Below are 22,575 nucleotides of genomic sequence, written 5' to 3'. Positions count from 1 at the left end.
ATTATTGTAACATCGGACAGGGCCAGTAAACTACTATTAAGCACCACGATTCGGATGGAAACCTTGAAATTAAGTAAGTTTGCAGGTTTGTGTACTGTTGTGCGGTGCAGGGCAGAGGGATATTGCATGAAAGTCTGCTCTGACGCGTAATCAAGTATTGAATAGTCCAAATTCGGATCTCCTTCCTTCGTTTGAGCCTCATCTAGAGGAGTCGTTCTTTGACGGGAGACAGCAATTATCTGGATCCAAACGTACTACGTCTATCAAGAAATTTGAGAGTACGAAATTCGGTTGTCTAACGGGGATATCATACTGGGCTGAGCTATCCTGTGACGATATCCGAAGCCTGGAGTGTTTGGCAGGAGATCTTGGACTACATGAAGTGGCAGAATATTAGAAGGGTGTACTCAAGCTGAGAGGATTCTTTATCAATCACACCGTCAGTCAAATTTTCCCGAGACTGTCATCGGAGACAGATACCAGACGTTTTGTAGTATTGGGTCAGCTGAAACAAGAATGGCGAATAGCTTCAATAGGGTACGATGGGTGGTGCGGGGGCTATCGCAATGTAAGATAGATGTGACTCTCTACAGTTCCGTGGCCCCATCTCTGAGCCTTACAGAAGTGACTTCCTTAGAAAGTAGATCTCACGGACAAGGAGAGTAGGTACAAAACCCAGAAAAGGCGTGTCAGGGATGCAATGTAATGTGTCAACTGACGAATCGTGACTCTGATACAACTTATGAGAGGTCGCAGTACATTAAAGGGAATATGGAACTCCCAAAGTTATTTTTGGACCAGAGGGGTACTGTTGATCGTCAGAGCATTCAGGGAAATGGGTCCGAAGTATGCCATGGTGGCTAAGGGTGACATACGATTCCAGCAAGTTAAGCTCCAAAAGAACTACATGGCGATTGAAGCTGGACAATAGCTGATGATATTACGGAGCAAGATATAAATCCAATGTCATCTCCCTGCTTATTAACTAATTTATGAGATTGTGGTTAATTAATCAACCTCTGCCCAACCTCCGTTTTACCCGAGATGTCATCTGTATGAGGGCCGCACATCCAAGGCAGACCCACAGCCGATAGAGTGATGCAACTACGCCGGTCTCTTCACAATTCCAGGCTAATGAGTTATAGAATAGCCATCGGTTAGACGGGTTATCTCGAAAAGGTAAGATCGCGTCTATGGGGAGAGAAAGGGAGGGGCTGGCCCGGCGATGTGTTTATTCTAGCTGGAGCTCTACTCTAGGTTGAATATCCCATCCTCCTAATAGCCTGAGTTTCGTTCTCTCGGCCTTGTCTGTAACGCCATAATTCGGTAATTTACTTAGCTGAGCACATGATACTACCACTACGATTAAGGTATCCAATAGCTTCAGCACCTAAAACACTGTGTTAACGTGAAGAGTTTCATAGTCATCTGCACTATATGATGTGCATATTGATACCCTCAGCACAATAGTACTAGTTTCATAGACTATGAATGCGTTTTGTACACTATCATTAAGGCTAATGTACCGGAAAAACTTCATCTTATGCAGGAGCAGCACCATCGAGCTACAGTGTATGTACAGCAAGCGCATTCTCCTAACATCTGCTGAATGTAATGCTGTCACAGGCAAAAATGAGAAAACCAATATTTGTCTCTAAGAAGCTTGGAACGCTGTACGGGACATCTCAGGTGATAAGAAAACATGATGTTGGATCCGATCGCTGCAAACTGCTGTCCGCAATCCGGAATGGAATTATTCCCTTGAATTTCCAGAAAAGGAAATCCAACAAGTGGGCATTCCGCGTTACTGTCGAATATTTCAGGTAGACCAGGCACCGAGCTTGGAAAAGGCGACAGTCGGAAATAAAAGCGTGGTGATCATTATTCAACCATGGGACGTGGGTCACGATGTTGTTACACAGTATGAAAGTTGAAGATACCAAACTACTGGGCATGTAGTAGTACTCCTGAGTACACCATCCGAGTGACAAACCGATCTTTACCCCAGAGAGGAAGGAGTGGATTGTCCGTAGCTGCGGCGCCTCCGAGTCGGCGGTGCGTGGGAGAATTACTCCGTGGACAAGAGATCGCTTTTAAGATCGCCCGAAGGAAAACCCCGCGGTTTCCCGGGTTCCCGATCCTCTTGTTGTACGGTAGGGTGCACAGAGTTTGTGCGACTATCGGCACCAAACAAGTTCCAGACTCGGACATCCAGTTTCGGACGATGTGGTTAGCCCCGTTAATCAATACCATTGCTGTAGTTATAGGTGCTGCGTTCGATTTTACGGTTTCACTACAATAGACTAAGCCAGCATGGGACCGAATCCTGTGGTGGCGGCGGCGGCGGCGGCGGCGGCGGCGAGATCTGAGCGAAAGAGGCGTACTTAGGGTTCTGGCTGCTGTTTGGCCCTCGGGAGGAACAAGCCATCGCTCGAAACGATAGACAACGATTATACAGAGTATATTTCAAATTAGAGAAGACGTAGAAGATCGCTGGGTAGACTTTCTCGGTCTGATTCTACCCAGTCTCATGCCTTAAGGATAAATAATATGCCTCTATGCCACCCCTTTTGTTCGGCTAATTATCATTCTGCCGAGGAGCCTACCAAAGGGGAAAATCTCCGTTCCAGAATGAACCGACTGGATATAGCCCCTGAGCTTTCCCCACCCATGACGTACAGGTCGACCTAGTCTCCCCCAGATCCAAAGCCCTTGATTTGTCTTTGGAAGTGCCCATCCCCATGTTCCATACGGCCTCCCCCCGGACCTCCACATTTCCCTCTTAGTTGGTATCTCCACCGGCCGGATGCCATGCGTGTCTTGCACCACCCCCGGAATTCGGTTGACAACCACGGGTGCCAGACTTTCCCCAAATTAGCCCATGACGCCGATGATAGTCAGGGTCGGTATATAAACCTGGCCCGTTCTCCAGCCGGTCAGATCTTCTACGATCCGCAGTTACTACAGGCTGGAGGACTTCACTTGCTGGCCAAGATGTACAGGATTACTAACATTTACGGCGAGTCGTCATCCAGAGCATCCCACACCTTCATTACTGACTGTTTAATATAGTCCTTGCCGCCTTCGGCACCATTGGCGGTGCCCTGTTCGGTTTTGATGTCAGGTATGGCGGTGACATATCTACGACTGATTACTGCCTGTGCTCACGATTTTCTTGTAGTTCCATGAGTGCATGGATTGGTACGACTCAATATTTAGATTACTTCAACTCGCCGGATTCGAATCTACAAGGAGGAGTATGTTCCTAGATATAAGCCACGAAATGGAATGTTCCTGTTAACTTTCCATTTAGATCACTGCGTCCATGTCCGCTGGGTCCTTTGCAGGTGCGCTAGCGGCCGGTTTCATCTCTGATCATGTCGGTCGTCGCATGTCCTTGATCATCGCGTCTGTCATTTGGATTATCGGCGCCGTTCTGCAGTGCAGTGCTCAAAATGTCGCTCATCTCGTCGTTGGACGTGTGGTCAGTGGTCTTTGTGGTAGGCCTTGGAGAGCCCCAACATATTCTATGACGCAGAACTGACAGTTTTCGATAGTGGGTATCACCTCGTCTCAGGTGTGTGTCTACCTTGCCGAATTGGCCCCGGCCCGTATCCGTGGACGAATTGTCGGTATCCAACAATGGGCCATTGAATGGGGTATTTTAATCATGTACCTGATTTCCTATGGTTGTTCTGAGGGAGTAGAAGGTCCTGCCTCTTTCCGGATTGCCTGGGGTGTTCAAGCTGTCCCTGCTCTTATCTTGCTTGCAGCTCTTCCATTCTTTCCCGAATCACCCCGGTGGCTGGCTGGAAAGGAACGCTGGGAGGAGAGTTTGGACACTTTGGCTTCGCTCCACGCCAACGGCGACCGCAACGATCCAGTTGTACAGGTTGAATGGGAGGAGGTGCAAGAGGCTGTCCGCTTGGCCCAGGAGTCCAAGGATATCTCCTTCCTGTCGTTATTCGGCCCCAACATCTGGAAGCGTACCCTTTGTGGAGTTAGCGCCCAAGTTTGGCAGCAGCTACTGGGAGGAAACGTTGCCATGTACTATGTCGTTTACATCTTTCAGATGGCCGGAATGGTAAGGCCGTAACTTTACTGAGATATATCCAAAAGAGTGTCTACTAACTCGCATGCCTGCAGGGATCTTCGTCGCTCTATTCGGCCATCATTCAATACGTCATTTTCCTGGTTACGACAGGTGTAATCTTACCTTTCATCGATCGCATGGGCCGCCGTCCGCTTCTGTTGTTTGGTGCGGTTGCTTGTATGGCCCTACACTACGCCATCGCTGGTGTTATGGCAACCTACGGAAACCCGGTGGACGAGATTGGTGGTAACAAGAATCTGCGATGGGAGATCAAGGGTGCTCCTGGAAAAGCCGTAATCTCTCTTTCGTACATCTTCGTTGGTGTCTACGGTCTCACTTGGGTACGTATATTTTCAACGGCGAACGTAACTGTGGAACATTGACTAATATTACACGCAGGCACCTGCTGCTTGGATTTATGCCTCAGAAGTGTTCCCCTTGAAATATCGTGCCAAGGGTGTAGGGCTTTCTGCTGCCGGTAACTGGATTTTCAACTTCGCCTTGGCTTATTTCGTTGCCCCCTCATTCACCAATATCAAGTGGAAAACCTATATCATTTTTGGTGTGTTCTGTACGGTCATGACTTTCCATGTCTTTTTCCTCTACCCTGAGACGGCCGAGCGGACTCTGGAAGAGATTGATATGATGTTTGACTCAAACGTGAAGGCATGGGAGTCTCACAAGGTCCATGACAAGTTCCAGGAGGAAATCGAGAGGCATAGACGGGAGAGTGTGGTGGAGAAGAACGCCGACTCGAGCCACCAGGAAGTGGCATAAGGTTTTTTTCTTTTATGTCTGTATTTCTACCATATTTGTAAATCCGAATAATATCTCCATAGTATGTTTTAAGCTATTTGTGTGGAGACAACCACTAAACTAGTTAAACTCGTCAGTGTCCCAATTTAACGATTGTTTCAATGAGGAGCTCACGTCATTCATGGCTTGTTCAATCCGATATATAGCAAATGGCTATAGGGGTGGAGCCCTGTGTCGAATGCACAGATTTCGAAATCACCTACGCATGTTGGAGAATAATGCTATCCCACATAAAACCATGCCATCGAGAAGATTTAGTCACGTGGAAATCGATGGTATTCCATCCAGGACGTAATCGATCTTCCGGGATATCAAATTCGAAGATCCTCCACTCTCCAGCGGTAGTGGCCGACCGGTACAAGCATGGGTCATTCGGGAGAGTTGTGAGATTCCCAATTGGGTTGCTCTGATCTCCATTGAGTAGGACCTCGGATGTTGTGCCAGATGAATACCCTGCTAAAGAAACCATTAGGCGACTCGGAGACTGTTTAATCTTTTGGTCGGCGAGAAACCTGACGGACCAAGTTCCTGCAGCAGATTGTCCGAAGCACCATTCAGATGTCTCGCTTTTACCGACAGTGTACGTCAAATTTGCCGGACAATTTGCCACCAAAGCGTGTTGGTAAGGAGCACCGCCATACTTGAACCCGAGAGACTTGCGATCGAAGTCTCCGATCTGGAAGACCTTTTTCGACGAGGGAACCGCCCACCTTAGCTTTCCTAACCGGGTCTGCCTTCCCTGTCTGATAGTCACATCGTTTTGCAAGAAGGTTGTGAACACGTCACTTAGCAAACCTCCGTTGGACCAGGCTTGTAGACCATAGTCTCCTGTGCGGACATTGTGAAAGACAAAGTTACCTTGACTGTCAGACTGACTGGTGTAGTAATATAACGTTCCCATATCTAAAGCCGTTTTGTTGGGATTATTATCTCCCAAAAAGACAGATGCTCCGGCTGCTGGGCGGCCGTCCGACAGGACCAATTTACCAGAAACAGATCCGCGGGAGTGATATTCCTCATCACGAAACCATTTGTATGGCCAGCTGGTAAATTCCTTCTTCGCACGATTTGCCGCATCTTCTTTTGATCCATCATTCTATGGCGTATCATTAGTAGATGGTTCACTGCGGACAAGAGGGTCTTACAAGATACCACAACCAGGGACCCCATAGTTTTCCATCTGGGAACGCATCATCAGAAGATACTTGAAAATGAGTTCCATGTATCATGTTCAACTGTACTGCGTCTCCTGTGGAGCTCTCGCGGTGCACCATCAACTCCTGCTTGAGGTGATTTCCGTTATAGTAGTCTTTGCCGGGGTTGATATACCAGGATCCGAACTGATCGCCATACACGCCATAATAATCCTGGTCCCTGATCCAAGCAGTGAAGTCATACTTAGTGATATAAGTACCATCACTGCGTTCCCACGTTTCATCCTGCACCTTCGTCGAGCTAACGATGTCGGAGAGTGACGGAAGAGGCTCGTCTTTGATATTCGTTCTCCCTTTTGGAAATGATGTATTGTCCAGGCGCCATAATGTGCGGAATTCGCCCAAAGTCGGCAATGCGTGGTTGACAAAGTACTGATAAGCGCCAACAAGATCGTCGAAAACTACCCAATGAAAATCGCCTTCGTTGGCTGTGAATTTGATATCTAGGTATTCTCTGGTCTGGCGCTCAATGGAAACAGATGTCCAGTTCAAGTCCGACGCAGCACCATCTAGACTCATTAATAGCAATTCCACAATAACCAATAGCCGATATTTAACATACTGTAGCTGACATAGTGTCCCCATGCATTTCCTACTAGATCCTGACCTTTATAGTAAAGTTTGACCCCATATTGTTGTCCAATTGTTACGTTCCAAAAGTCATTTCCAATAACATGAGTGGTGTCATTAACCTTTTGGAGAAAGGGCCCTTTGGCATGAGCGCCGGTCGCAAGGGCGGCCACAATTCCTACAGCGGAGAAAAGCATAGTAGGGGCAATTGTTGCGGGGCCTTATTGTTAGATAGAGCTGTCCTATGGAGGGCTATTTATACTATTTCGTACGCGAAAAGTTTCAAATCTAAATTGTATATTTCCGACTCGGTACAAAGTTACCACGAGGTGCGGGGTGCGGAGAGACCGGGGTTGATTGCAAGTGGTGGAATAAAACCAATTAATCTATCCAGACACAGAAAGACAGACTGCATACCCCGAACAGGGGACGAATAATTATTTTGGTGACAATTACCGGCGTCATGTACGTGCTCATCGCCAATCTTTTGAGTGCTACTCCTCAAGGTGTTAAGGTGATTTCGTGTCGACAGCGGATTCCAAAGGAACAGTGGGGAGATGCTTTTAGAGAAGTTTGGATACGGTGACTAATAGGAACGGGAGAGTATAATCGCGTGAAAAATCCTCGCTGTTGGCCGCTGTCGTTGCCCGGTGATACTTTTTCCCGCGATTTAGAACACTTGATATAGAGAGGGTTAGTTGGCACTGGCAGTGCATAAGGGCGTGCAACCCAGAGCGGAATTGGGTTTGGGAGATCTGGTCGATCTTCATCAACAACCACTAGGATGTGGGACCGACAGACATTAGCAGTTGCCTCACGGACCATAAACCAAAGGTGTCTAATAAAAATTACAACCTTCCTTGTTTCACCGATCTTGCACTTTTGTAAAGCATCATGGTAGGCCATGGAAAAGTTGTCTTACCTAACAAGTGATTCTTGCACCAGAAGCTCCTTCGCGGTACCCGAAAGTGGGATGCCCGGTTGCCCCTTACTTATCATAGCCATTCTTGTTGAGATCCTCAACATCCAAGAAGCTGACAAGGATCGATGGCTCCCCTGGATACCACGCCTCGAGCACTACAGAAATCCACGCAGGTTAGAAGGTTTTTGGCTACTCCTCGAAGCACATGCTCTAATTAGAGGAACCTAGGGAGCGGGTGTAGTTTAGCGTTCCCCGCGAACGAAGTAGACACTTGGGCTTGTGATGACCAGGATATTATATAAACAGCTGCAAAAAGCAGCCATTATGCAAATTGGCTTTGAGTTCTCATGGTCGCACTACGAGATGCGTGGTGCACCGTGTACAGATGGACATGTTTCTGACGAGAAGGTTTAACTCTCCAAACCCACAAAAAGAGGTTTGTCCACAATGTCAAAACACTCTAGCTTAGGAACGAGACACGTGAATGAGCTGGAAAAGGGTCGGCCTCAGCCACCATCCCTTGCGTCTACATGCATTATAATTTAGGGATACAGCCATGACGCTCGGATAATCAATTTTATTATCCTGGTATGCCTGGGTTAATGGGGAACAGGCGAGGAAGAGAAATTGGTGTATGTATACAGGAAGTTGCTATCAAAAGATCCGTTCATAGCCGTGGGTATGCGGGGATCGATGCTGTCGGTCATTTTTCTGACAGCTTTGATCCATTCATTGTGCCATCTGTTCGATAGGAACCTATTGTCAATCTCTAAGCCGAAGATGGGAAAAGGGTGGTTCTGTAACCTGTTCTATGCATCGTCGATCTCAGGATGCATCGTCACCCAGTAATTTACTATGATATGTTTGTTTTAGTTAACGGCCAATAATAGGGAGATTCCGCTGCTACACTGCATATAAGGCTGGTTACACAGGTGGGAAAGTCGTCAAGGACACCCCAGAGTCGCTTATAGCGAAGTCAACCAGTGAGATCCTGCAGCAACCTCGTTGGGGCCATTGATGACTGTGCCAACGTTAAGCATTACAGCTCCACTGTAGCATGCAGTTATAGGTATCTGGGCTGAAGTGGCCTTGGGATGTGGACCAAGAATACTGTTCGTTTTCCAGGCAGAAAAACGCCGCCCTGCCATGTTTCGATTTATTATGATGTGCCATTCTCGACCCAATCTCTGCTATCTGCACGAGTGTCCAGGTATTTCATATCTTCCGCTTATCCCCCCTTTTCTTCGTAGCTGATATCTCGGCTAGCGGTGGACTGATAACGAACGACACGGGGAGAGAGCGTACCATTGGGAGATATCTTGACGGTTATCAGGACCCCGGCGAGTGTCTGACCACCATGCACCATGATTTTCTAAAATTATTCCGATCGAAAACTCCATTTTTCACGGGTCAATACTACCGTATCTAGGAATTTATCTCTGGGCGCTAGAAGACCCGACCGCTAAGCCGATGAGGTCACGATATAAGAGGTGCACAAGAAGTCTTATCGGAGCAACAAGCCTCCTAAGCGATATGCCGCGTTGATTGGCATATGCGAGGAGGCCGTGCCACATTGCAGACCAAGTGGGATTGTGCCAATTATTAGTATTATATATCCTTGACCCTCGTGGTCAGCTCGCTGATCCGTTCACTCTCGCCCAAATTCATTCTGTCCGTGGTCATCCTCCGAGACCCTCACCCTAGTCAGCATGAGTGTCCCAGTGTATAAAAAATCAAGCAGTAAAGCCTCAGATGGTTTGGGTAAGTCGATCGAACCTACAACGGGGTGGGCGACAGAGGGAGACCATGGAGCCGACACTGATCTCCATCGTTCTCTCTCCACCCGCCACCTGACAATGATCGCGCTGGGGTCTTCGATTGGTATGGGATTATGGCTCGGTAGTGGTACATCTCTTCACAGTGGTGGTCCTGCATCTATCTTCATTGGTTACTTACTGAGTGGCACTATGATCTGGGCTGTGGCACATTCCATTGGTGAAATGGCTGTTATGTATCCTCTTCCATCCGCATTTATCCAGTGGACTTCGATATTTGTCGATCGTTCCGCAGGGTTCGCCCTGGGATGGGCATATTGGTTTTCGTTTTGGATTACTATTGCGAATGAGCTTCAGGTACACATGCGCCTCCGGTCTTCCTTCGCAAACTGACACGACTAGGGTGTGGTGACGGTCTTAGGTTTTTGGACGGACAAGGTGCCTACCGCAGCATGGATTAGTATCTTCTGGGTGGTAATTATCTTCATCAATATCTGGGCCGTCAAGTTGTTTGGCGAAGTCGAGGTCGTCTCTTCCACAATAAAATTCTCCTGGATTTTTGTGGTTATCATCTCCCTGATCGGTTAGACTCCTACCCCACAGACCCGAAGCATAACAGCTAACACCTATGCAGTTGTCTCTGCAGGTGGCGCGCCTAACCATGACGCTGTTGGATTTCGCTACTGGAACAAGGAACCTTTCATCAACGGTTTCAAGGGCTTTTTATCCGTTATGCCAACCTGTATCTTCGCGATGTCTGGCTCCGAGAACTCGGCCCTTGTTGCAGCGGAGACTTCAAACCCCCGAAAATCGGTCCCCAGAGCTGTTGGGTCCATGTGGATCCGATTGTCACTATTTTATATCCTCGGGTCGCTGATGATTACCATCACTGTAGACCCCAATAACAAAGATCTTTTCGGAGGGGAAGGAGTGAACGCGTCACCATTTGTGATTGCGTATCGGAATTCTGGGTTGGTTCCAATGGCCCATATTATGAACGCAGTCATCTTCATCTCAGTTGTCTCGACGGGAAGTATCTCTGCATACGCTGGTTCACGATCCCTAATGGGACTCGCTCACCTGAATATGGCCCCCAAGGTTAGTCATGGATTCCTCCTGTACCCAACCGGAAAGCTCATAGAAACAGTGGTTTGGCAAGGCAGATAGGGTGGGACGTCCTGTCGCTGGTCTCTTCATGACCCTCCTTATCGGAGGAGGTCTCGCATACCTCAACGTAAGCCACAGCGGTGCGACAGTTTTTGGATGGTTTTCGAGTATTACATCCCTGTTCACTCTTTTCGGCTGGGGAATGATATGCCTTTCACATATCCGTATGCGCTATGCCTGGAAGATCCAGGGACGGTCTGTTGAGGATCTCCCTTGGAAGTCCTGGACATTCCCATACGGTGCCTATTGGGGTCTGGGCTGGTGCATCTTGCTTATTATTGCCGAGTTCTACCTGAGCCTCTGGCCGCTAGGCAAAGGTCCCAACGCCGAGACCTTCTTTGCTAACTACGTAAGTGTCGTAGCTATCTTGGTAATCTACATCGGCGCCAAGATCTACTACCGCGGACGCATGTGGGTGGATGCCAGTACCATTGATCTGGATGCCCAGCGCCGGTTTTACAGTGACCGCATGGATGAAGAGGCGAAGGCTGAGAAGACAGGACCAAGTAATTTCTTTTCCAAAGCTATCGGGGTAATAACTGATTGATCCTTATGGGTGTGGATTGGTGTTTCTGGAATGTGTGTATGGGCTCGTGTAAATATAGTCACTTATAATGTACGTAGTTAGTTATTCCAAGCACCGAATTTCCTTAGCTGCCCCTATAATGAATTTCGTTTCTCATGGCAATTCAGCCATGGGCTACTGTCGGCTCCTTTTGTCGAGATGATTCGGAGACCGATCACAATCCTGGTTTGCAATGTTGTTGGTACTGCTGGCGCGTCGGACCTGGGCCGCTTGAAGGGAGTGGTTGACGGTCTACTATCTCTGGCACAATCGCCGCGCTATGCCAGCTGTAATAGGCAGCTGCGTATTTTCAAGCCACTATATGATGTTACAGCTCGTTACGTCGAAGCAAAGACAAGCTGGGAATTAACAGACACGACTAGTAATCTATTCACTAATCCCGACACTGATGTCTACTTCGATGATGACACTTGGTTAAGGAACGAATTCTCTCCTGTCTCGTCTTTACCATTATCGAATATGTTGTCACTCGATTTGCTCCAAGCTCCAGCAGTTACATCATATGATGATAAAGAGCCATTTACAAAGAACAGCTTTTACCCTGTAATTTTCGGTTTTATATGTTACAAGACTCTCGCCCTCCTACCCATGTTGTCTTAAGCTTAAGCAATTCCCAACCACCTTTAACCTGTCATTCCCCCAGGGTATTCCAGGATCTTCGCATGGATAATGAGCCACTTCACCCTCTTCGCCATTCCTGATGAACTTTACCGCAAGTACTTGATCACGTCCAAGCATTTCCAGCTAGTGAATCGGTTGATGACCTCGAAATCTTGGTAAAAAACATTCCATTTCCGTGAAGCTATGGAGTGAACTCCATTTCCAAATTAGACCATTTCGGATTTGGTAGATTTAGAAATTAGGGACTTTCCAAGTCTGTTCAGGAATCTTATCCCTAACAAAACGTACCTCTTAAGCACCCAGTTTTTCTCGTGACCATCCGAGAGGCTAGTAGAAGAGAAGCCATTTGACCCATCGCCGCCAAAGGCACTATCCAAAATGTAAATATCGCCTAATAAAAGGTCGACAATATTAACCCCATATACCCTAATATATTGGTAGTTCTAGCAGACAAGTGTATAGACTTTCTCGACATCATACTACCCTCTAAAATCTCTCACGCATAGCATGTTCATAAAGAGAAGTACTCCAGGTACCGAGTCAATTGCACGCTAGTGTAGGCTGATGGCATTTGGGCATATTGGGCTGGTTGTAGATAGGTAAGGCGCTTGGACTCCAAGGGATGTCGACCAAAGCAGCACGGGGATGACTCGTTATTTCCCAGTAAGTACCCCGCCATCATAATCACCACACTCGAGTGGTGTCGTACTATCAATGCTTTTCCTTTGTCGATTGGCTACTCACTTTCCATACTGATTAGCACCGTATCCTCGAGACCTACTGCTTTTATCTCCTAAGAAACAGTTTCATTTTTATGGTGTGACAAGTTTATAAACTTGATTTTATTGATCAAAGGAGTTAGTATTAGACAGAGCTGTTTGTAACAGAATAAACCGACAACCTTCCAATCATATGACTCAGGTACAATCAGACAAGACACTCATAATAGGAAGGGCTTATAAAATAGCCGAGGCCGGGCAGTTCCATGCAACACCTTCATCGATCCTGAGAGACATCGGACAACCACAAGAGCCGGTCTCCTCTACCCAAAACCAAGAATTCTTGTCTGACACCACAGCACACAGGGCAAACGGGCAAACCCACTGATGTGTCTGCACTTCTCATCTGTGATGTGGTGGACGGTGCTGAATCTTTGCATTGTGATGTGCAGAGGCTGGGAGCTGATGTAGAAGAAGCTATTATTATAATTTCTCATCCGGAGGCGCATAATGTGGCAGCGGGTGCTGTCTATCTCGCACTGGGGTCCAATAAGATGAAACCCCGTGGCTGGTCCCTACTATCGTTCTGCAATGGATAGGGAGCTGAGTTGATCGCCTAACGGCATGGTCGGTCCACTAGCTAAGACGAACTCACATTTATTCTGGTACCTGACAATGTGTTTTGCAGAACATAGGCTCTGGTTCAAGATGACGCTTCTTGCATCACCAGGCCGACCGCCCTATTAAAAATAGAAGCTACATACGTTGCATGATGTTTCAAAACGGCTTCACCTGATGACGCAAAACTTATTGGGAGCTCTCCCTGGGTGAATGTTCGTGGCTCTACGGCGATGGAGTGCGGCATACGTGAATTTTCTTCATGTGACGCTAGATTCCGATTATCCACATACGGTCCACATGGTCCATGCCATGGCAGCAAACTATCCGCTTAGGCTGAACAGACCGTCAACTCGCAAGTAGCGGTGAATCGCTTCAGTCTTGATCTGCCGCTCCGTAATAGGCCTATGTGCTTCGTTAACCTCGGAGACTCCTGCTGGCTGGGAGAAAACTCGACGCTTTTGTTGCCAGAAAAGGAAATCTTCGCATTGATGGCTACTTTCGTGGAGCAATCGGAGAATTTTCATTGCCTATAGTTGTGACCGCAATGACTCGGTCGCCATCCGTTAAAAGATGTCCAGTAACCCCGGTAGATAGCGCAAATTCCGGTAGCAACCGGTCTACGGTATAAAGATTTCCTTATGGTTCATTATTTGGGACTCTGTCCAACGATCACTTCTTCCCCGTCCATGCTCTCGACTGTTGTGTCTGCCTTGTCACAATTGTCTCCATGTCGCAGAATGGATTGTTCTGTTTCTCGTCATCCATCTGCACGGTTTCCTTTCATTTTGACCGGATTCTGGTCGCCTTCCCGGTCGGAGCAGGCAGTGCTATCAAAGTCCCCAGCCCCGTCTCACAGGGATGTCGCTCCATCGGCCGATTCGGCAGGGCAATTGAAATTGTGTCGCGAAGTGGCACACAGAGAGGTCGCCGAGGAGCTGGAGAATCTTGTGGGGCATGAAAATATCAAACGACAGCTGAATGGAGTCCAGAGCTGGGTGCAGATCTGCCGTCGCCATGGGCGAGATCCCCGAGATGAATGGTATAACATTGCTTTTGAAGGCAATCCAGGAACAGGTCAATATTTTTTCAACTCATATAGCGATGCTGGCTGACCGTGTGTAGGTAAAAGCACTGTCGCACGGATCTATGCCAAAATGCTCTTCTCGATTGGTATATCTGAATCCCTTACCGTACGTGAGACGTCGGGCAAAGAATTACTGGCGAAAGGTCCCGATGGGATTAGGGATCTACTGAATACCATGTTATGCTCAAATCTGACCGAGATATCGACAGCGGGAATCCTGGTGGTGGATGATCCTCATCATATCTCAGAATCGAGCCACAGTGAACGGGCCCAAGAAACACTCAACTGTATTCTAGAAGCGATGGAGCGTAGGGCGGGACGAGTAGTTTTTATCTTCATTGGACAACGCCCGATGATGGAGAAATTCCTATGTGAATGCCCCCGATTCCGTGAGAAGATTTGCAGCACCTTGCATTTCGGTGACTTCGAACGACGCGATTTGTTGAAACTTTTATGGCGGCAGATTAACCAAGAATACCGCGGTCGCATGGAAATTGAAGGAGGCTGGGAGAGTCCTTATATGCGGGTCGTTGCTCGACGACTTGCCCGTGGTCGCGGAAAGGATGGATTCACCAATGCACACGCTGTTCGCGACCTCATCGCAACCATCGCTCGACGTCAGGCAGAATACCTGATGGAGCAACAGGATAATGGGAAGCACGACGTTGATTATTTCTTTCTCTCCAGATACGATCTCCTAGGACCGGGCCCCGCGGTTATCCAAGGACGTAGTAAAGCCTGGTTGGAGCTGCAACAGCTTGTGGGCCAGGAAGCCTTGAAGGCCTCTATCCGCGAACTACTTGAACTCGTTGAGGAGAACTACCAAAGAGAGATCAATGGCCAGAGACGCCTTGTTGTACGGATGAATAGGGTATTCCTTGGTCCCCGTGGTACGGAAAAAACCAGAGCGGCTAGATTGTACGCAAAGGTACTCGCGGACGTGGGCCTGCTTAGCAACGGAGATGGTACGTTATGAAAGCTAATGTGTTTTTTGTCTCTTGCTAATATCTCCACCAGTCACTGTCGAGTCTTTGTCCTCGATGATAAGTCAAGTTGGGCTCACAGGATCGACGAAAGCGAAAACGCTGATTGTTCGTGTTGATGAGGCCATTTTAGAGAGAGATTCTGACTCCAATGTTGTGAATCACTCGTTGGGTACATTCATCCAAGAGATGATGGAGCACCAAGAGGGACGTTGTGTTATCTTGATCGGTCCAACCAATGCCATAGGACACGTTCTGCCCGTATTGCGAAAACAGCTGGACATTCTCGACAACCAGATTGTACATTTCGATAGTTTCAATCTAGAGCAGCTTCAGCAGATTTTTCAAGCAAAATTGCAGATGCTGGAGATCAGAATGACACCTGAGGCTTTCGCGGCAGCTCTTGATATCTTGGACTCTATCCGACTGCGCAAAGATTTTGACAATTGCGATGCCGTCGATCGGCTACTCAATGCCGCAAATCGCGCCTTTGAAGGAAGAAAATATCGTTGCAGACAATCGGCATCAGTTTTGGAACGTGTTCTTCAGGCTAGTGATTTTACCTGTGAGGGTCTGGCGGCAAGGCCAACAACATATTCGCGGAATGAGATGCTACGTTCACTCGTGCCCGAAGAGATCGTCAATTTACTAGGGAGGTATTACAATGAGATGAAAGCTGCCTGTCTACAGGGTCGTGACCCGACTAGCCGGGCTGCTCGGACGTTCGTTCTCAAAGGTGCATGTGGTAAGTCTACATTCCAATGTCCTTTGATGTTCTTTATGGCGAGAAACTGACGACCACAGGAATAAGTAAAAGGTCTGTTGCACAGCATATAGGAACGATTTATTACGACGTAGGCATTCTCGATACGGATAATCTTATAGAATACTCCGTACTTGACTTTGTCACTTCGGGCCTTGGCCAATCCTCACTTACACGACAACTGCTGGGCAGTGCCCGTGGGAAAACAATGCTCATTACGGATGCGCATCGTCTAGGGGAGAACGAATACACTGCAATGGCCATCAATGAGCTCGTCTACTTGTTGCCTAAATACTCCCCCCAGATGGTCGTGATTATGGCCGGGCCGTCGCAGGAAATGGACTGTTTGCTCGGCAATAATCCTCGATTGTCAAGCCAATTCCAAGAAGAAATCACTATCCGAGCTCCAACACCTCACGAGTGTCTTCGAATCTTAGACCGACTTCTCAGGGAGGAGTCCATCAGTGGGGAACGTCCATTCCTTACAGACCCTCAAAACGCTAGCTATCGCGAATTTACGCGAGCATTCGATGTGTTATCCATGTTCCCCTGCTGGGACAGTTTTCGGGATATTGACACTTTACGACGATGGATGGTGTCAGCATCCATGCAGGATGTGCCGTTGCACGGCAAATGTTTGCTTAGCCTCCATTTAAAGGAAGACCAGGCCATGCAGTGCATGGTCAAGTTATACAACCTGAAACGGGACCGGCTTCGCTTCAACCCTGATTCGAAGGCAAGGGCCCTTCCACGGTCCTTGTCACAGCCTCGTATTGCAACTCAGGCTCCTGTTCGATTCCCTGTGTAGTTGAGCATGATGAATAACGACCTTTCATGATCCTTATGAGAGATGTATTATACGGATGGTATGTTAGAGGCCTGCGTGGACAGGATTTATGATTTTATGATTTGTCAACTGGCTTCCTTAGTCAGTTTGCTTATAGTTGTATCTATTTGTGATGGCGATGTTAAAATGTGTCGTATAACTGAGACACTCTGCTTCATACCACGAACGACACTATGCGTCCATTGATGTAGCTTAATTCTGCGAAGTGGAAGAAGACCTTGCGACGTTTATAATCACAGACAGACCAGCAATCCTCCATTGTCGAAAATTGTGACAGACGAGGACGGATGGCACTGTGACTTTTTATTAAACATCTAAAGCCGGTAGTCTTGTTGGTCCCGTTTTCAAAAAAAGATGAGTTGGATAGTTTACGGAGCAAATGGCTTAATGTAGTAACATAAACAACCGATGAAGCACGTACTCCATAGATGCCATCTTCTCATTGTTTACAAAACCCTAGTCCTATACCTGATATATTATTGCCACATGTGACCTCCGTAAACATGCACTGTCGTGCTATAGGGCGTATGGTTCAGCTCTCCAGCGAATATCAAAATCTGTGTGATAAGTCACCAGTTAAATTAGTAAAAGTGGTGTATTTTTATTGTTCCTACAGCCCGGCACTCATATTCTCTTCAACTGTGCCAGGAGTGCTTCGCCAGTTTTCGTCCACCTAAATGTGTCAGCCGCTGATCGATATTGCAAACTATTGACTCACATCGGAAATATGATCATATCCCAACAGCCTCGGAGCCAAGCCAGGGTCTCGCCATGCCAAAGCTTCACCCTCAGGCGTGGGAACCATCTGCATCTTGCGGTCGCGTTCCTCCTGCTCGGGTCCATCGTGCAAATGGTACAGATATTGCTGTAAATTTCCCCTTTCAACAACCATTTTCGTGCGTTCTTTACGGCACTTCTGAAATACAGTCAATGCGTGCCGCTTAAGACGAAGAAATTCGGGTGATTTCTTGAAGATATCTTTGCGATTGGGCAGCCGCGACAGACATTCACCGAGCACGGCTCCGTCCTCGAAGGCCATTCCTGCTCTTTACAATCAAGTGTTAGTGCCTTTTATCAAACTGTATAAGCGGAAGAGATACCCAGATGCGAGATAGGGCAACGTTGCGTGAACTGCGTCTCCCAGCATTGCCCAGGAGCCTGAAGGATGAATCCACTCGTGCTCACCAAACCGAATGCACAGGCGCCATTTATGTACGGATTGGCAGAGTTTGAGAAATTTTGGGATTCTTTTTTCGTTAACATGAACTACAACCAGTAGGTGGTGTTCTTACCGAGGATCCCAGCCCTCAAACAGAGCACACATCTCCTCTACATTCCCTTCTACGGTGGTAGAAAGGGAGTCTTCAGGAATGTCGTCAGGGACGAGAAGCACCATATTGAATAGATCACCATTGCACAGAACGTAATTCACTATAGTTAAATTAGCTACACGATTCCCGATGACCATGTGGTTGGTTTACTTACCTGCATGGGCATCGGGGCCCAACCAGTAATTAACTTGAGGATCCAAAACGAACGGCTGCAATTCGGGGTCCTTGCGCATCTCTTCAGTCGACAAGAGTAAGCGATACGCCAGGTCCCTTGTTTTGATGGGCGGATCTGGCCGCCCCAATAGCGTCTCCATTAATTTACCAAACACCCCATCCGCACCAATTACCAAATCAGCAGACCATTGTCTGCCGTCCTCGCCGACAGCCGTTGCTTCAGTATGATCCGCGCCGACAACAACATCCACAATGCGCGCACTGCAAGTCATCTGTGCCCCCAGTTCCATTGCACGATTGACTAGACATCGCTGGAGGTCTGCCCTGTGGAAGTCCCGGTACCACGTGCCTGGATACTGCTTTTCAGACGCGTGGAAGTCTAGCGAAGAGATGTGATTGCCTTTCCATCCGATGAAGTTGCAAACCCGCGGACGCGTCATATGCGGTTTCAACTGTTCATCCAAACCCCAATGTTGGAGAACTCGAGAGCTGTTTGGCAGAATCTGAATGCCTGCACCGACTTCGCGGATCTCCTGCGCTGCTTCTAGGACATGTACATCATGCCCAGCGAGCAAGCAGCTAATCGTTGTACCAAGACCCGCGAGGCCGGCTCCGACAACGAGGATCTATAATTTATTGTCCTGTTAGAGGTATACCAGAGCGGGAATAATATGGGTCGGCAAACCCGTAGTTTGCAAGATTCTTCCCGGAATTGTTTTGACTTGATGTGGATTGGAGGTGCCATTGTGTGAACGTAATTTTACGCTTCTGGATGAGGAGCAGGAGCTTACTTTTCTTCTGCCTAATTTATCCAGTAGCTGAGAAGCCTACTCTGCGATAAGAGACTCTACATGGTCAAAGATGGGGTTTGGTGAGGAGGCGAGGCCATAAGCGGGGGTGTCAAAGCTGACACTTTATCGCGGTGAGTCGAAGTCTTGATGAGAAATAAAATCGGCAGGGAAGATCAGTATGCACGGCATATTGGAAGGTTGGCTATAAGATTTTCTACAATGTCTAGAGTATGTTAGAAGCGACCCGGTCAGTCCCAAAACTAATCCTTCAGTTTTCTCTCCTAGGTCGAACTGCGTTAGTTACCGGCGGTGCACGAGGATGTGGCCTGGCGTTTGCCAGAGGCCTTGCTGAAGCCGGAGCCAATGTCGCCATATTCGACCTCATTGATCCAGAGGAGTGTTTCCATGCCATAGAAAAGGAATGCGCTGTACGGACTGCATATTACAGGTACGTTTCAAGACTACCAGTGTCAGTTAGACATCTAATGAGGTTGCGCCACCATTCTGCAGAGTAGATGTCTCATCCAAAGAATCTCTCGAGAATGGCTTCAACCAATTCCAAACCGACTTCGGAAACGCCCTCGATGTTTGCGTCCCTTGCGCCGGCATTAATCGCCACCTTCCATTCCTCGAGTTTACGTACGAGGAACATCAGAAATTACTTTCGGTCAACGTAATGGGGCTATACTTCACGACTCAATTAGCGGCAAAACAAATGATTTCCAATAAAACTAAACACGCCAGCATTGTATTGGTAGCAAGCATGGCCAGCCATATTGCTGTCCGGGATCAGTTGTGCAGCGCATATTGCGGGTCCAAAGGGGCAGTCCGTGCGATGTGCCCTGCAATTGCAAAAGAGCTTGCCCCATATGTGAGTCCCATTCCATTTTGCAATCGGGCACATCAGACGCTGAGAAGATCAACCAGGGTATTCGGGTGAATACTATTTCTCCAGGATATGTTCTCACGGAGATGACTGTAGCTGTAAGCATTATTCGCCATGGTGGTACGTGATAAGGAAACGCTGACAAAAAGTAAAAATGTAGTTTCCCCACCTACTGGAAAAGTGGAAAATGGAGGCAATCAGTGGCCGAGTAGGTGAACCAGAGGACATCATGGGGGCGTGTGTGTTCCTGGCCAGTGATGCCAGCGCTTTCATGACGGGACAGGATGTTGTCGTGGATGGGGGTGTGACCCGGTGGTAATTTAGTAAAATCATTAATTTCAGGTGTAGCTAAAATAGCTCATAACCATTACATCACTTTCCCAGCATTGTCTACCGCGTACTTCGTACATCATTTATCCCAAGAGTGGGGGTTCATTTGGATTGCGCACCCGATGAGGGGAAGTTTACCAGACAACCAAGCCATTCTTGAGGGTTGGAACAGTATATCTAGTCACACCGAGGGTTGATACAAAAGAAGAAGAAATAGATGAAACGCACATGTTCCGCGGCTGGGTTAGACTCTACCACGATGGCTCCTAGCGCAGACCACAAGGGATTCGGAGATAATCCTGTTGAGGCCATGACGACGGTCGTTATCGTTGGTGCGGGCCCATCTGGATTGATGCTTGCGTGAGTCCATAACATACCATTGATCTATTTTTGATCGAATGTTGCGGTGTCTTATGGGAAATAGGTGTAATTTGATTCGTTACGGAATTGACGTGGTTCTCCTCGACGACCGCTCCAACAAGACAACCACCGGCAAAGCAGACGGCATGCAACCCAAAACTATCGAAACTTTTAAACAGCTCCGTCTGGCTGATTCATTATTACGGAATGCGGCACGTGTGTACGATATTGCTTTCTGGGAATCAACGGAGGACAAACCAATGAGACGAACTGGTCGTCAGGTCCACTATCCTGCCCATCTTGTTGGCGCCTCTGATCCCTATATTCTTCTTGCCCACCAAGGAATGCTTGAGGACGTTATGATCCAGGACATAGAGGCTCGAGGCACGTTTATTCAACGCAATAGCTTATTTTTGTCGTGCTCTCGTCTACCAGGCAGCAAAGAGTTGGACGTAACCTACGAAGATCTGACCACTAAAAGAATTAAGCGCATACGAGCTGACTATCTGGTGGGATGTGACGGCGCTCGGTCGAAGGTACGCAGGTTCATACCAGATGCACTCCTCGAAGGGGAAATGACGAACGCATCATGGGGCGTTTTGGACGGCGTCATTGAAACAGACTTCCCGGATTTGTGGAGCAAAGTCGCCGTCCGCTCACATACCGCTGGGTCCATTCTCTGGATCCCTCGCGAGCGAAACATGACCCGCCTTTATGTTGAACTGAGTTCAACGGACGGGGAGAGGGTCGATAAGTCTCTAGCTACCCCGGAATACGTGATGCAACGTGCCAAGGCAGCAATGCAGCCATTCGAACTGCAATGGAAAACTATTGAGTGGTTTGGAAACTATGTCGTGGGTCAGCGGGTGGCACGCCATTTCAGCGACCCTGAGCTACAGATCTTCATCGCTGGTGATGTATGATTATTCCTACCACCCCAATAGCCATATTCACGCTAATTCAGATAGGCGGGCCATTGTCACTCGGCGCTTGCTGCTCAGGGCGCCAACACGAGTATGCATGATAGCTTCAACCTAGCCTGGAAGCTGAATTTGGTGTCTCGAGGTCTTGCACAAAAGTCCCTACTCGCAACCTATGAAGAGGAGAGGCGAAAAATTGCTTATGATCTCATTAATTTTGACGTCGAACATTGCAAAGCCTTCACCAAGGGCGATGCCGCACTGGCAAAAAACTTTGATGACAATATTCGATTTATTTCCGGGGTCGGCGCGGAATATTCCAAAAGCATCCTAACCTGTATATCTTCCCAGCAGGAGTATCCTCTTCGGGCACATCCGGGGGCATTGATGGTTTCTTCGAAGGTGACGCGATATATCGATGCTAACCCCGTCGATATCCAACTGGACGTACCAATGTTAGGCCAGTTCAGACTTTATCTGTTTGTGCCTGATGTTGTTGCATCGATGCATTTTGTGCGGGAACTATGTGAAAAATTAGGCAGCGAATCATTCTTGTACAAAATGTCTTCCGAAGCTGCCCATTCCTATAGGGATAAGCAACGGAGATGGACTGAAACAGATGAATACATCATACCGCATCGCTATATTGATGTTTCCGACATACTAACATATGCGTTGATAACACAGTCACCGAAGTCTTCATTTGAGATTTCTTGCCTGCCGACTACCCTGCAGAAGAGCCGGTGGACTTTGTATCTCGACGACATAGATACGGATACATGTACAGCAAAATGGGTGGGGCCGCTGCTGAAGACACAAGCTGCCATAGTGGTTGTGCGACCAGACGGTTATGTGGGACTTATGAGGCACTACGAGATCGGGCAGGGGCGACAGGCGGCGCAGTTTGTAGAAGATTACTTTAGGGGCTTTATAAGCTATCTTAGTGACTAGACGTCAAATTCGTAAACCATCTTGCAATTTCATTCTGATTGGTTCCGAAAA

At 47.9% G+C, this 22,575-nt stretch overlaps 6 protein-coding genes across 6 annotated transcripts; 4 read left to right on the top strand and 2 right to left on the bottom strand.

Moving 5' to 3' along the window:
• Positions 1-2,994: 2,994 nt before the first annotated feature.
• On the top strand, positions 2,995-4,870 carry BDV59DRAFT_193380 (putative MFS glucose transporter; the record flags this gene model as incomplete). The annotated part of the gene is made up of 7 exons (XM_073692213.1): positions 2,995-3,019; positions 3,073-3,124; positions 3,182-3,257; positions 3,314-3,500; positions 3,558-4,084; positions 4,147-4,434; positions 4,493-4,870. 7 exons carry the CDS (start codon positions 2,995-2,997, stop codon positions 4,868-4,870), a joined length of 1,533 nt encoding a protein of 510 aa, XP_073547576.1.
• A 238-nt stretch (positions 4,871-5,108) lies between these two features.
• Positions 5,109-6,890, bottom strand: BDV59DRAFT_207996 (putative rhamnogalacturonase; the record flags this gene model as incomplete). The annotated part of the gene is made up of 3 exons (XM_073695123.1): positions 5,109-6,005; positions 6,055-6,632; positions 6,686-6,890. The coding sequence occupies 3 exons, from the start codon at positions 6,888-6,890 to the stop codon at positions 5,109-5,111; spliced, it is 1,680 nt and encodes a 559-aa protein (XP_073547575.1).
• A 2,434-nt stretch (positions 6,891-9,324) lies between these two features.
• On the top strand, positions 9,325-11,104 carry BDV59DRAFT_193378 (putative amino acid transporter; the record flags this gene model as incomplete). The annotated part of the gene is made up of 4 exons (XM_073692212.1): positions 9,325-9,747; positions 9,793-9,973; positions 10,037-10,488; positions 10,538-11,104. The coding sequence occupies 4 exons, from the start codon at positions 9,325-9,327 to the stop codon at positions 11,102-11,104; spliced, it is 1,623 nt and encodes a 540-aa protein (XP_073547574.1).
• Positions 11,105-13,841: 2,737 nt separating this feature from the next.
• On the top strand, positions 13,842-16,742 carry GbpA (the record flags this gene model as incomplete). The annotated part of the gene is made up of 4 exons (XM_073695122.1): positions 13,842-14,178; positions 14,227-15,153; positions 15,206-15,916; positions 15,976-16,742. The coding sequence occupies 4 exons, from the start codon at positions 13,842-13,844 to the stop codon at positions 16,740-16,742; spliced, it is 2,742 nt and encodes a 913-aa protein (XP_073547573.1).
• A 745-nt stretch (positions 16,743-17,487) lies between these two features.
• On the bottom strand, positions 17,488-19,031 carry BDV59DRAFT_207992 (uncharacterized protein; the record flags this gene model as incomplete). The annotated part of the gene is made up of 5 exons (XM_073695121.1): positions 17,488-17,827; positions 17,882-18,028; positions 18,074-18,212; positions 18,267-18,912; positions 18,972-19,031. 5 exons carry the CDS (start codon positions 19,029-19,031, stop codon positions 17,488-17,490), a joined length of 1,332 nt encoding a protein of 443 aa, XP_073547572.1.
• Positions 19,032-19,296: 265 nt separating this feature from the next.
• Positions 19,297-22,524, top strand: BDV59DRAFT_193374 (FAD binding domain-containing protein; the record flags this gene model as incomplete). Its single annotated transcript, XM_073692211.1, has 7 exons — positions 19,297-19,309; positions 19,378-19,525; positions 19,588-19,948; positions 20,124-20,217; positions 20,587-20,653; positions 20,718-21,570; positions 21,622-22,524. 7 exons carry the CDS (start codon positions 19,297-19,299, stop codon positions 22,522-22,524), a joined length of 2,439 nt encoding a protein of 812 aa, XP_073547571.1.
• Positions 22,525-22,575: the final 51 nt, after the last annotated feature.

The sequence above is a fragment of the Aspergillus ambiguus genome, assembly GCF_047715705.1.
Source record: "Aspergillus ambiguus strain CBS 117.58 unplaced genomic scaffold BDV59scaffold_17, whole genome shotgun sequence".
Classification (NCBI taxonomy): Eukaryota; Fungi; Ascomycota; class Eurotiomycetes; order Eurotiales; family Aspergillaceae; genus Aspergillus; species Aspergillus ambiguus.
Note: the sequence above shows the minus strand (reverse complement) of the source record. Positions and strands in the feature narration are given on the sequence as shown.